General features: G+C 39.5%; 1 protein-coding gene across 5 annotated transcripts in view; it reads left to right on the plus strand.

Annotated features, from left to right (window-relative positions):
• Window positions 1-15,209, plus strand: part of raph1a (Ras association (RalGDS/AF-6) and pleckstrin homology domains 1a) — a 159,004-nt gene extending 143,795 nt beyond the window's left edge. For all 5 annotated transcript variants that reach the window (XM_052013387.1, XM_052013409.1, XM_052013417.1 and 2 more), the window contains 2 exons: window positions 1,014-1,165; window positions 4,735-15,209. In XM_052013387.1, the coding sequence (XP_051869347.1) occupies window positions 1,014-1,165; window positions 4,735-6,669 (2,087 nt within the window). In that variant the 3' untranslated portion in view covers window positions 6,670-15,209. The remainder of the gene's footprint in view (window positions 1-1,013; window positions 1,166-4,734) is intronic.
• Window positions 15,210-15,619: the final 410 nt, after the last annotated feature.

Genomic DNA, 15,619 nt, shown 5'->3' on the forward strand with positions numbered 1-15,619 from the left:
TTTATGAAGTTCGAAGAAATGGGAATTTGGTAAACCTCTACTTGTAACATTTGGGTAGACAGTTACTCTTGTCTTATTTAAAGTGGATTTTAAACTGAAAGTATTAGTGACAGCATGTTTATAATGCATCTTTAATGTATCAAAACATTTCAAAATGCTTCATGAGGCTTGTATCAAAGAAAATAGGACACTGAACCATAAGGAAATATTAGGCAGAGGAGCAAAAGATTGATCCAAGAGGTGGATTTTAACCTTCTTCAAGGGAGAAAGAAGTGGAGATGCCCAGAATTTTAGGGAGGAATTCCACACCTTAAGACCTTGGAAATTAAGGAATGGGCACCAATTGGAGAGAGGATTCAAGAAGGATCTAGAGAGATTGCTGGAAAAATGGAGATGTCTCAGAGTAATAGGGCTGGAATCAATCAAAGGTGAAAATCAAACCTTTTAGCTTAAAACTGTTGCTCAAAGGAGCTGGTAAAGGTCAGTAAAGACACAGTGATAGGTGAATAAGGTGGTGAAAGTTAAGACACAGGCAACCAAGTCTTGAGATAACCCAATGCAGAATATGAGGGACTGACAAGGAATGTGTTGGAATAGTCAAATCTAGAGATAAGTGTTTCAAAGCAGCTGAGTTCAGACAAGTGCAAGATTAGTTGATATTATAGAGGTATCAATGTACATGGAGTTAAAGCTGACGGGCAAATTATTTACCAAAATTTTATCGGGATGTTCTGTAGGAAGTGAGATTTTTTTCAAGACTGAACTCCCTCATGAAAACAGCATAAAGTTAGAATTAACAAAATGCACAACATGTCCTTTATTATCAGGAAAGGTTAATGCCCGGGTGCATAATCCAAAAGACCTTCATCTCAAGTCTTAAACCATGTTTAGTTTGCAAATGCCAATTTATATTGGATTATTAGTACATGTGCTGGTTTATTTAAAATCTCATGCTATTTGCACATCAGGAATTCAGTTGATGTAATTTGAATATATCATCTTTATTTTCCCAGAATCCCATTCGAATCATTCGAATCAGTCAGACAGTGGTGTTTCTGATTTGCAGTCTACTGGTCATGTTCGATCCCAAAGTATTGTCAGCTCCATCTTCTCAGAAGCTTGGAAAAGGGGCACTCAATTGGAGGAGCAGCAACAACACTCCAAGGTAAGAAAAAGTAATCTACCCTCCTGAACTAGAAAGAAAAAGCACTTGAATCCATCTTCAACTTGAAAGATGAGTATTTATGGTTACTGAAACACAACAGACAGGAAAAAAAAGTTAAACTATGAGCTGATCCTTTATGCCAGACAGTGGATTCATGGGAATGACTGGAGAAAGCAAGGTTTCCAGTCCTGTTATTGGATATCTGAGAATTTAGCATTTCTGTCAAGATGAAGTTCTTACTTGGCCTCCTTCAATGAAGTTCAGTATAAGGTGAAGGAATCGTCTTTTGACTAGACGTTTTATCATCTTACCAATGCAGCATTAAGTTCTGTAGCATAATTCCTTGACTTTTTAATATCCCCTTAGCATCTCATTTGATTTTGCATCATCAGCATTTTTTGAGATCATTTGATGCATTCTACCATATCCAAGTTTTTCCTCCCCACTTCCTCCAACTTCAGAATGTATCCTTTTTTTATTTTGAAATTTTCTCACTGGTCATTGCCCTGAAATGTTAACTCTATATCTCCCTCCATATAGGCTGCCTGACCTGCTGAGCAGCATTTTCAGTATATTCAGCTTTTATTTCATATTTCCTTTACCCACAGTCTTTTGCATTTTCATTTTAGTAGGATAGCCTGCCTCCATTGTATCTCATTTCTTCCCCATACAATGTGAAAAAAAGGAAAAGGCTATTTTTAAATCTCATAGCTGGGTAGAGCACACATAACAAAAGAAAAGCATGCAAAAAGGTCTTAAAAACTGGCGTGGAAAGAAGGAAAAGATGAAAGAGAAAGGATAATGCATTACTGACATACAGCATAACCAGTTCAGCTGCCTATATAGCATAACCTATCTCTTTTGAGTGTTTTCTGTCTCAGATCCAATTGACAGTGCAAGAAATGCAGCCTATGAACACAGCCTGAAAATAGTTCCTTTTTTGTGTTACCTTTGGGAAATGTCTTATGCAGAAACGGACTAAAAAGGAATATAGATTAAACACATTCATTGGCAAGCAATTAAACTGAGCAGGGGTCAAGCAATTAGACAATTTCTCTTAAAAGCAGAAAAATTACAGTTTCACACATCATAAAAGTGTCATTTTGACTATCTGAGAAACCTAGCAATTGGACAATCCCCTTTGATATCTTCATGGTTATTTTTTTTTCTTTTTAAGTGTATATCCAATTGGCTTTTGCTAGTTAATGTTGAAAATGTGTCCACAAATTTTTCAGGTCATGAATTCTATATTATAACCGGGGCCTTTTCCACTCCAATATTATTTATCTGTGGTCTAACCCTGATTAACAAAACTTTGCTATAACTTCCCTCCTCTTGTACTGGTTGCTTCCATAAAGCCAAGGATCTGTACTTTTTGAAAATCCTTATCATCTTCTGTTACCTCAAAGATTTGTATTTGCAAGCCCTTGGGTCTCTTCTGTAAAGCTCCTCTTTCTCTCCCCCCCCCCCCCCATTAAACCTCATTAAGTTTGTATTGCCTTTCCTCATTCTTTTTTAATGTATTATCTCACACTTCACTGCATTAAGTTTCCTCTATCACGTGTCTATCCATTCCACAATGTCTCATAGTAATCCAAACAGCATATACTTTCATTTAAAAAGAATATGATCAGGGTTTGATTGAGCTCATGATTATCTTTCACTGGGACTATTTTAGTAGAGAAAGACTTAAGATTGCATTCATGCATTAAGTTTAGCTGTCAGCAACTGATGTAATTACATTATAATGTGCTGAAACAATGTACTCAGATAAGATTTTGCCTTGACTCCCAACACCAGATTAAACATTGTTTTCCATTTAGCATTTGATTATATCCGTCTGTGATTATCCTTTTTCATCCCTAGGTCAGTTTTAACAAGCAACCTATAAATATAAATACAAAGACATGGGCAAACAAAGGAAATCAGAAGTCATAGTTTCCTGAATGAGATAAACCAACTTGGCAAAAAACTGTAATTAATCTAGCTGGTCAGATTTAGCTGTTTGAAATGACATTGAGAGCCAGCTATGGATGTAATTGAACTTTCTAAATCCTTTTAACAAATGGACTAAGTTGAAATTGCTTTCCAGAGAATCAGTGTCCAGATCGGTTACACAGACAAATTGTTCAGGGTGGCTGAGTAACCAGCCCTTAATGCTATTTGTGGCATAATCTTGAAAATGATTATCACACACAGTTTTGTTCATCATTTGTGTTGGAGGTAAATTGAACAATCTATGCTGGATGCTGTCAAGCTTCTGTATTACTATTTGATAATGGAACAAGCTACTGGCTTTATAGCCTTCTCATTACTGTAAATGTTTATTCCTTCCAACATTGTTGCTCCGGTGTTTGCCAGATACAAAACACACTGCAGTTACTTGCCTGGGTTAGTTCCGACAGCACCTCCCAAACCTGCACCGTCTACCACCAAGAAGAGCAAGTATGGCAGGTGCAAGATTGTTAGCAGTTTGCCCTCCAAGTTGCACAACATCCTGACCTGGAAATATATCACTGTTTCTTCATCATCAATGGATCTATGTCCTGGAATTCCTTACCCAATAGCACAGTGGGAATACCACCACACAATTAGGAATGGGCAATGTATTCTGGCCTTATCATGATACCTGCATCCCAAAAACTGGATGATGAGAAATAGTAATCCATTTTGTTCCAGAGAATCCAAGCAAATCTTCATTGCAGCCCTATGAATAATGTTTAAAAGTTCAAAGGCTTTTTGCATTTATCCAAGTTCCAACTGTTTACTTTGTTCACAGGACAAAAGTTTGGAGGAGACTAGGTTAGACAAAGGTTTCTCACGTTGGCTCAAATCCAGCCTAGACTGTGGGGTCTGCTGACAGGAAATAAGTTTGGGAAGTCTTTGCTTGATCCTGACGCGTTGTTCCCTTAGCACTTACAGGGATTAATTTAGAGCAGTATAATGGTTATGTTACTGGACTGATAACCCAGAGGCATGAACAACTGAGTTCACATTTTATCATGGCAGCTGGAAAATTTTAATTAATTTTATTAACCAAATAAGTAAAGCTTACCACAAATTTCCAATTTGTCATTAAAAGTCATCTTGTTTGGTTCTTTCTGGAAACTAATTTGTCCCTGTTTGGCCTCAAATACCTAAATGTGCTTGTCTATCCTCTGAAATGACCTCGTATCTGCTTAGTTGAATCACAAATGACACACACTGTGAGAGTGTCTTCACCACATGAATTGCACCAGATAATGAAGATCAATTCAGTCAGAAAAGATAGCAAATCTTTCTAAGATCAGCACATTCACAGAATGAACTGCGTCAGTTATACCTGGTGTTCATTGCAAGCTACAAACTGACTCTCAGAAGTAGAATGATATCCAGTACATGCACCTGGACAGTGGAGGTGGAGGAGGAGAAAAAATAGAATTTCCTATTTAAGGAATTTATTAACTTCCAGCAGCTTATAAAGAGATGCTTTAAAACTGGATTGAGGGAAGGGGGTTTCTATTGAAAATGAGGATTATGAACATGTTCTGGAGAATTCTGGTAACTTTATATTTATTTTCTTTCTACAGACCAGGACAGATTCAGTCAGATCCTACCCTTCACCTGTACCACCGACTTCGCCTCAGACCAGAGTCAGTGTGTCTCATGTGGCACCGCAGCCCTCTCCACCCCCACCACCTCCTCCCCCACCACCTCCACCTCCCCCACCTGCTGCCTCACTCATCAAATACAGCACAGTCAGTAGAGAGCAGCCAAGCAAACGGCCGCCTCCACCTTCTTTTGCAACTCTGCCCATGGGCCAGCAGGTCCTCCCCCCACCACTACCCTCGCAGCTTGTGAAGCCCCAGCTGCTGATGGAAAGTGATGGTCAGAGTACTTCACCAGTCTCCACAATCCCACTGCCCCCATCACCACTTCAGGCAGTCTCTGCTCCATCTCCTTTTAAACCAGAACTGCCTAGCCCTTCTCCCATGGTTCCTGCCTTCACACCTCCACCTCCACCACAGAAGTTACAACAGCAATGTGTTGTCTTACCTGCCCAGCAGCCCTTGACGACTCCTCCTCCTCCACCACCACCACCACCTCCTCCTCCTCCTCCTTCACTGCAGGGTGCTGTCACAAAAAAGGTAGGGGTGCCTTTTGAGGCCTCTCTAAGTCATCAACCTCAAAAAGTTCCCAAACCAGCAGCACCAAGTGTTGTTCAGATGGATCCCCCTCCAGCACCTCCCCCTCCGCCACTTTCGCTAAAAGCAGCCAGGTTCTCAGCTGCACAGATTTCACTGCCCCCACCACCACCCTTGGTTCCTTCTCCTCATCCAACCACAACAAAGCAGTCAGCTGTGTCTGCAGACCAAATGCCCATCACTCCACCACCTTCTGTTTCCATGGTAAAACAGTCCTTAAGCCAGTTCCAGCCTCTACCTGCAGCTTCAACTGCTAAGTCATCACCAGCCCCACTTCAAACTTCTACATCTCCCCCAGCTGTGAAAGCAAAACCTAAATGGCAACCTGGTTCCCTCCCATCACCTGAGTTTCCCCCTCCACCTCCTGAAAGCAGTCTACCCCAACCTCCTCCACCTAACCCCACCCCCCCTCCCACCCCAGTCAAATCAACTTCAATCAAAAAACCTCAGAAAACATCCAGTCCTGGTGGAAAGAAACCACCTCCTACACCTCAGAGGCACTCCAGTATAAAAGGACCTAGTTGTACAGATGCAAGAGAATCCAGAAAACCTGTGGAAACTCTCAGTAATAAGTTTGAACAACCAACAATTCCTTCAGGACCTCCCACACCAGATATGAATGCCTCTCCACCTGCCCCTCCGAAGCCTGGTAAATTAAATTTGGCTGCAGTCAATTTGATGTTCCCATCAGGAGGGCCACCAAGCAAAGGACCGGGAGTTCCAGCTGTTTCAAAGGAGCCTGTGTCTGAGTTTCCTTCGCCACCTTCAGATTCTGATTTCCCTCCCCCACCTCCTGATCTAGATCTTCTCCCCCCTCCGCCATTGGAGATGGCACCTCCTGGTTTTTCCAGTGCTGTCCCACCCAAGGTAGCAGTGGTGAATCCTCAGCCGCAGACATGGTCCAAATCTTCAATGAAGAAAGCACCACCACCAGTACTTCCCAAAAGAAGTGACAGCACTCGCTTAACACAAGGAGAGTCTTCAGAACACCAGGTTCCTCCCATCGCTTCAGTGCCAGTGTCTCCTAAACCTGCCTTGTCTGTGCAACCTCATTTTCTGGCTGACCTCAATAGGACTCTGCAGAGAAAGTCCTTCACCCGACACGGCTCACTGGCTTCCACACGGCTATCCAAGGCGGAACACATAACCACCATGGACGACATGGCACTTCCTCCTCCTCCTCCTGAATTGCTTTTTGACCAGGAATCAACCAGCTCATATGCATCTGGCAACATCTCAGGCTATGCAACGTTACGGCGTGGACCACCTCCAGCTCCACCCAAACGGGGTGACAACACCAAGTTGAGTAGAGACTGTTAATGAGTCAGCTGCCTGTGCGCTGTTTACATGCTGCCCAATGCACTCATAATCTGCAGTATTCGGAGCGGTACATTAACTGCTTTTCTTAAAACTCTCTGGCTGCATCTTCCAACAAAGTCAAATCAGTTAGTCTTCGTAGGATTGCTTGTCCTTGGATCAGTGGAGTGTTGTGTTTCACTTGTAAAGTCAAATTGCTCTACTCATGTAAATATAGATGCTTTGATATATAATGGGACCTAGTGTTTGGGGTAGATGCTGGGTTTTGTGGTTCAAAGCTTCCCAGTTAGTAATGGGGGAAGGGTGGGGGATGCGTGGTAGATGGACCCAAAGGGAAGGAATGTTTTCCTTTCATGTGGTTACACTAAGTGTTGTTGATGATTTGATTTTGAAGAGTTCTGTCTTTATCGTCATTGGAAGACTTCTTAATTGGCACCTTTCCAATGTAATAATTTCCAATGCAGACTTTTGTAATAGGAAGCTCAGGTTTGAAGAGGGAGTATCCCCTTGAATTGTTAGGAAAGTACTGTTGTGTTTTTTTTCTGTTGAATTTCAAAATTTGCGTGTTTCTTGTCAAAATAAATCCGAGAGTATTCTGAGCTCCTCAATTTCACAGATTTTCTGATCACAGCAGAATAGAGAAATACTACAGTCTAAGGGAATGGCAATGATTCTGAAAAGTATTAATCAGTTACCAGCTAGTGGCTGATTTAAGTCTAAATGTAGGACAGATTGAGAACGATGATTGCATAGATCTAACTGAACCTTCTCCAGGCCAAAGCATTGACAGTGTAAAGACACTAAATTTCTAAGCTGACATTCTGAAGACTGAAGCAGAGCAGCTATGAATTTTTAAAATGTTAAAATTTCTTTGCACTCTAAGGAATAGCCATACCAGCAACCCCAGCATTGTGGCCATTCAGGTAACAGAGCTTCACTGGTACAGAATTTACTAATCACAACCAAATATTTGAGATACAGAATCAAATTCATTCTCATGGAATTTATGTGGGGGGAAAAAAAATAAGCACAATTTTTTTTCCCCAAATTGCATATTTTTGACTCATGAACAGATGACATGGCTTCGCATTACAGAAAATCACGATACAGACCATTTCCTAGGAACGCAACCCACCTGTAATGCGGGGGTCGTCTGTAATGTTTTGTATAGGTCAAAGAAAAAGATCAGGATTGCAATCAAATTGTTATTTTTTGCAGTTATCTTATTTGTTTCCATTGATGCTTTAATTGAAGAAGTTAGTTTGCAGATGAGCCCAGTAGGCAACAGGCAAAGGGGTCCTAGATTTGATCATTGCTGTTCAACTTGCTGTTCTCAGCCAGTAATCAACTGAAAGGTACAGTTGGTTTGGTGCTCATCAGCTGAAGAAGTCAGTACTTGATTCAGATTCACTGAACATCTAATAGCAAGAAAATGTGTGCAGCTGAAGTCAGAATTGTTCTGGGTTATGATACCCTCTGGTCAAGCTTCTTCCTGACATTATAAAGAAGATAATCACTTGGAAAGAGTTGCACGTGACATCCAAGTGCAGCAAGGCCCTTGAGAGGAAAAGGGGATAGAACTGGGGGGGGGGGATAAAGAAATTCCCTTGCACATCTAAGGAAAATAAAGTCTGATTTCATGACAGTCTCAGAATTTTTTTTTTCCAGACTAGTTAACTAATTTGCCTCCATGTAGAGATGTCAGCTAGATCAAAGAGCCAAAAACTAAAAGAAAAAATCTACCTTTTTAAAAAAAATATATAAAATTCTACCTATGATGTACGAGTCAACTGCTGTGTGACCAACCACATGATTGTATCTGGATGCAAGTGGCTGGGTTGGTCAGCTGATAGAAAGGAGTTTCCCAAGTTAATCCAGAGTTTCAAAAATCTCATCTTCATTAGTGAAAGGTTCACTAGCACTTCTTAGTTATTTCATGTTTTAGACATTGATTAATTTCTCAGTTTCTTAGGCAGGTTTCACCCATGAGGACAGGAATCCAGTTGCCTTTACAAAGTATAGTAAGACAAGTTTGGAAGTCACATACAAAATAACAAGCATCTTCCACCGCTGCGGCATATTTGCATTCAATATTCAGTCATGCTACAGGTACCAAACTGATGACTGCAGAAAGCCTGTTGTGTTAAGTAATCCTTTCAGTATGCAAAGCATTGTGTTTTATTGCATGGAGTGTAATTAATCGGCAGGGAAATTCAAACTTCTGCTGAAGGACTGCATGACATTTCATCCTTTAAATTTCATAGAATCTTACAGAGTATTCAGCCCATTGTGACCGTGCCACCTCTTTATCTCCTGTTCTCTCCCCATAGCCTTGCAATTTTTTCCATCTCAGGTACCTACACTAATCCATTTTAAATCCATCATTTCAAGCACAGTAACAGATCGCCAAACCTCACTGTGTAAAAGAAAATATTCCTTCATTAACTTCCTTTCACCACCTATCTTAATTTTGTGTATGCCAGCTACCAGCAATCCTACCAGTGAAGAGTTTTACTTTATTTAATTAAATGCCTTAATAATTTTGAGGATCGCTATTAAATCTTCATTTCTTTGCTCCATGAGCAATCACAGCTGCTTTAGTCTGTTTAAATAACTGAACGCCCTCTTCACTGGTGTCTTCTTCCCACCACTAGGTACAAAGACAATTCTATACCTATAAGCACTTTATTTATTGAAGTACAATAAATAACTCTGTATCCGCCACTATTTATAGTCATGTAGTGACAAACGTATAGCCAACAAATCTGTATCTCAATGTTCGTGTGGCCTAAATATTACCAGCTGGCATCAAATTCTTTGGGAAGATTGATTCTAGCGATATGTTGCTATGTGATTGCCTGTTTTAATTGCTACTCAGTGTGAAAATTTTGCACATCTCCCAGTACGCTGCACTGAGTTCCAGTGACACCTTTGTATAATGTTTCCATTTCCTACATAGAACCCTGTATATCAATATGTTCTCATTTCCTACAGCACATCTTCCATACAATATTCCAATACACAGAGCATCCTGCATACAGTCTTTTTATTTGGTACAGCACATTCTCTACACCATATTCCCATTTACTTCCACATACCCAGTGTCTAGTATTCCCATTTACTACAGCAAATCCCCCATATAGTATTCTTATTCACTGCAGGACTGTGGGTACAGATTATTTCCATTCTCTGTATCACCCAGTGTTCTGATAGAGTATTCCCAATCACTGCAGCATAACCTGTGGACAGTATCACACATTCACTAAAGCACTTGTCCTGTATACAGTATTCCAATTCACTGCAGCACACCCTACCTACAGTATTCCCATTCATTACAACGCTCCCTGCATGCAAATGGTATTCCCTTTCACTAAAGTGCACCCTGTGTGTACAGTGCTCTCATTGACTGCAGCATATCCTGGTAGCATTCAGCGCCTTCCCATTTACTGCAGCTTACTCTCTGTATGGTGCTCCTATTCACTACAGCTTTGAAAGCACCTCAACCAAATACTTAAGATAGATATTAATGCCCTGTTCAAGCTTGATATGTGCACATTGCTTGGGTATGATCTGAGCTTGAATCAAGTTTTATACTTGGCTTGGTGCCATTGTCCTTTTTTTTCAGTTCACGTATCACCCAAGATTGAATGACTGATCTTATTCAAAATGAATTTAAAGACGATGAATCCATGTCTGGTCTCCTTGAATGCGAGTTCTTAATAGAAGCTATTGTGATAAATACTTCCTGCTACATGTTACTTATTTTTGAATTGTATTTTTCCTTAGTATTGAAAGAATAATCTAAAATTTAATTTTCTGGTATCTGATCTGTTTGAGTACAATATATTGTCAATGTTTTTATAAATTTCTCAATAGAAATTTGATTGTATGGTTTATAGGGAAAATACAGATAGCATAGATTACCTAATAGAAAGATCTAAAAAAAAATCTGAAGGCAGGGAAAAGACTGTTTTCAACACTAGTCAAGAAACAATATGATTTTCAGATACCAAGTTGAGAATCAATAGCAACTTGTAGTATTCTGGGGTAAGAAGGAATGTAAGGGATTTATAGAACACTTATCACCATCAGGGTTTGTTCCAGATACTTGCAAAGTAATTAGTTGACTGCAGTCTTTGTGGTTTTGTAACACAACAGTCAATTTACATGGCACATTTCAATACTAGTGATTATAGAATCTTTCTGCACAGGAGGAGGCATGAGGCCCATCTTAACTGTGTCAGTGAAAGAGCTATCCAGCTGGACCCATTCTCCTGCCTTTTTTCATGTTCTGCAATTTTTTCATATGTACAACTCACTTTTAAAAGTTATCTTGAATCTCCTACCAACAGGTTTCAGGCAGTGAATTCCAGATTATAACTCATTACAAAAAAAACTCAACTCTCTGCTGGTTCTCTTGCCAATTATCTTAAATGTTTCCTTTGATTACCTACCTTTCCATCTCATTATTTACTCTATCCAGATCCTTGCTGATAGTAAACCTCCCTTTAATCCTTTATGGCCTTTGAATAAACCCATATCTCAGTCTCTCCATATAAATAAATTCCTTCATCCCTGGTATCATTCTAATAAATTTCCCCTTTACCCTCTCCAGGGCCTTGACATTCTTTGTTATGTTCCTGGAAGTGAATGTAATTGAACACAGTCCCTTAGCAAAGTACTAACTGATGAGTTATAAAGATTTACTTTGACTTCCTTGCTTTTGTTGCACATGTTTATAAAACCAGGGATATCAAATTCTGCTAACATTTGTTCTAGCACGTTCAATGATTTCAGTACATTAATCTCCAAATCACTGCCCCTGTGGTACTTTAAAATTATACTACTTTGTTCATATTGTTTCACCTCATTCTTATTCTAAAATGTACCACCACACATCTCTGCATTAAATTTGATCTGCCTTGTATCTGTCTGTACTCCTGAAATTTGCTACAGCCTTTCTCATGGTGTACGATTTTTAAGTTTCTTGCCATCTGCAAAGTCCTAATGATTAATATTTATTGAAGAACAGAGGTCCTAATACTGACCTTGGAAGACAAAACTGCATATACTTCCTGGAAGACTGAAAAACAGCTACCACCGATTTTGTCCTTTGAACAGATTATCTGGGCATGCAAGTTTGGCTGTGATTTTGATTGAGGAATAAGTATTGGTTAGGGTATTAGTTTTTTAGGAATAACAATTGATTTTAAAATAACGTAGTTATATCATCATATGAATATGTAGAGTGCTGTTCCAATGAAATCATTTCCTCTCTATCCTCTTTTAGATATAGATTATAAAACAGCTGGATCATGTAATCCACTCCCAAAAGAAAGGAAAAGGAATTTGAAAACCTCTTAAGCATGTTTTTTTCCTGAGGACCAATCAATCTAGCCTGCAGAAATTTTAACTTTGGTCTGGATGCCTTGGACATTTGATGAGAAAGCAGAGAATCAAGTCATTTTTAACTAGTTAGTTAGAAAGTAAATAGTTGGATCCTGATGGATGAAATTCTGGAACAAGTTTGTAAAGTGTGTTTTTCCTTCTGATCATGCAGGTGATTTTTGTATCTCCCAATGGCACCTGGCTTTTTTTTTTAAAAGAAATGTGCAATTTCATAGATAATTGATCCACTCCATCCCCATTCCTGATTTTCTGCCTTTAAATTTTTAAAACTTTTTTATTAATTATAAAAGCTACATTTTTCAAATCTCTGGTGTGGGACAATTTAACTAGCAGACTTTGGAGGATAAGTGAGAGTGAGGCTTCTATTGTGTCACACCCCAGCCCATGTATCTGTTGTTCTTTGAACACTTTGAGCATGCATTACATGGAAATTAGGAAATTCCATCAGCTCGAAAATTAAAGAATTGCAGATGCTGGAAATCTGAAACACAAACAGAAAATTCTGGAAATACTCACCTGGTCAAATGTCATCTGTGATCAGAGTTAGTATTCTGGTAACAGCAACAGGAACCATCTCCTGATGTAGAATATTTTCACAGAATTAATTTTCAATGCATGTTGGTGAATGATCAGGAAGCACAGTGGAAAATTTATTAATAAGAGAATCAAGAGCAAAATATGAAGCCTGCTCATGTATTGGCTTATATTACAGCTGATGCTGAGAGAGTTTGGTCTTTGACTTCATCCATATGACTGTTTGATGTTATTTAAGAACAGAATTCTGATAGTAGATCTGAAGTAACATTAAACAACAACAACACTTCCAGCTGAAAAAAGTTTTTTTTTGTGTTGTAATTCCTCAATATAAATTCTGTCTTTTAATTTCCACCCCCAACCCACTTCCTACAGTAGTCACACCAATGGTGTCAAAGATCTCCTTCCAGCTTAAGATTATGTAGCAGAATCGGTGTGTGTAGACATCCAGTGGCCTCTTATTGCAGTATCAACATACTGATTATTAATTCTGAGGATATTGGTGATGCTGGCCAGTATTTTTGCCCTTCCTCTGTTCCTTTAATTGGTGACCCACCTTCTTCATCCTATGTGGGGAATGTACTTCCACAGCACTAAGATGTAACGTGCTGCTGCATTTTGACCAGGATGAAATAAATGAATGCTGATGTATTTCCAGGTGAGGTTTGTGTGTAGCTTGGAGGGGTACTAGGAAGTGACATCATCTCCTGCACTTTCCTTGTTCACAGGTTTGGGATTACTGCTGAAAAGATTTGGCAATTTGCTCCATTGTATTCATTAGATAATACAAGTCATAATCACACTGTACTGGTGGTGGAGACGGGAATAGGAGACTGATCAAATTGTCTGTTTTGGTATGGATGGTATTCAGCTTACTGTGTATTAGAGATGGAATCTTTGAGATGGAATCCATTTTGTTCTTACTGGCTTTCCAATCTGCTTTATGGGTGGTTTCTCTCTGATAAATCTCCATTGCTCCTTCTGGAACACATTCATGTGTATTGTATTGGCAGAGTTGCCTGTGTTGGAACTGAAGCAGAGGTCTCTGAGTGGTCATTCTTAAACTTTCCTGGGGAAAGGTGTTTTCTTCTGATTCCCGACAGCTGCCCCTGGAAGGAGGAAATGGGAAATTTGGTTGTTTTTTTTTACTGTCAGTTGCCCATGGCACAATCAGTACTTAAAAACCTTCATGGAATGCTTGATGTTGTTAGTTTTAGTTAACGAATGCATTGGAAAAGATTTAACACAATGAAGAGAGAGGAATTTGTAGGCAATTTGTAAATCCACTGTGAGTTTCCATGTCTTTTTTTAATCACTTTAAAATTAAGAAATGTTGAAATTTTAGAACAAGATCTTCTCATCTGTGCTTCTGTTCAGATTCACTGCTGATATGGATAAACAGCCAAATGAGGAAGGGCATTGGGAACAGGGACAATTGTGAACAAGGGCAAAGTTTGTACCAAAGACACAAATGATTTACTTTTAGCCAAAGAATTAGAAGTAGATGCTGAAATTATTGGGCTGGAAGATGCTCATGGGTATAGTCCTAGTATGGCCACACTTCTGGTTTTACCATTGTTAATATAGATATGTCAGCAGAAAGAATCTGTCATTAAAGGACTTGAGTTAATGCTAAGGATTTGGATGGGTTTCTGCTGTTTATGATTGATTACTGACCCCCCCCCCCCCCCAACTTCCCTAGGTTGTTTAGGAGGGCAGCTCAATTTTCTAATAAATGAAACACACTCAGTTGATTGTTCTGCTTGTGCCTCTACTTCAGTAATCATGAGCCCCACAAGCCAACCTGCAGGAGTCAACTGCATCTGTGGCAAAGATCAGTATCGGTGTTGCTGCTGTGTGTTTGTAGGAAGCTGCAAAGTGTTCTTCCCTTGTATTATGCTGTTGATACATAATTCTCGTCATTAGAATGCAATCACATCATTATTAACTATGTTTAATTCTATATCACCTTTTGTAACATCACTGGAAGTGGATTGAGGGTTGAAGTTGGATGAGGGGTAGGTATGTGGTTGGTGTAAGAGGTCCAAGATGTGCGTAATTCACTGCTTAATGTGGGCTTAGCTCCTTGCTGGTATCTGTATAATTCGAGGAGACTGGAGAATGTTTTGCCTTAAATTGGACAGGAGTATCAGCCTGCACCCTATCTGGACTGGCTAAAAATGTTGCAGCCATTTGCATCCTATCATGATCAGTTTAAAGCCATGTTTCTGTATTATGTTTAGGTAAACAGTGCTGATTTTTGTTTTGCTGTATAGTTGTTTATGAATGCTGCTGGTTCATTGCAGGGGCTGTTAGCTTGCTCTCTGATGTAAGCCAATTGCCATAGCTTGAAAACAAAGGCCTCTCTCATCACTTCTCTGGGAGTGGTCGGCTGGCTGGCCTCAATAAGGGACCGATCATGTGTCAAAGTCGGAGTGTAATATTGTATATAATTTCTGCCCCCCCATGTTCACTTTAAGAGAACATATGCAAGTTCTTTTTTTAAATGTAAACTCTAAAAATGTATTAATACTGGAGACTGTAATTAATGCATGACAAGCTTATAACAGTTTTTATGACAATAAATTGATTTCAACTTATGTGTGGATCTCTTGTTCCATGTAAACTCAATCAGACTAACATGCCAAACTGTCCAGTTAGAACGTCTTGTGTGAAGTTTCCAGTTCGACTTATAGATTTCAAGGAATGGTAATCTTTGCTGAATTTACTACCCCTCTGCCTTCAATTGAGGGGAGATGTTGCAGGGTTGAGGCACTGGAAAGGAGGAGATTCCCACCCATACCCTCCAGAATTTAACAGGACAACTAAAAATGAAAATATAATCAATCTAGAGCAAATATATTGGAACACTAAACAATTGCTTCTCATGTCACGCAGTGTTAATGTCCTGCTTATCAGTTACGTGTATGTTGTTCATGCCTTGCGGTATGGTTTGAGTATCCCTCCACACTGTGGATGCAGCAGATAAACCAACATTATTTCCTTTCCA

Source organism: Pristis pectinata, chromosome 1 (assembly GCF_009764475.1).
Source record: "Pristis pectinata isolate sPriPec2 chromosome 1, sPriPec2.1.pri, whole genome shotgun sequence".
NCBI classification, from domain to species: Eukaryota; Metazoa; Chordata; class Chondrichthyes; order Rhinopristiformes; family Pristidae; genus Pristis; species Pristis pectinata.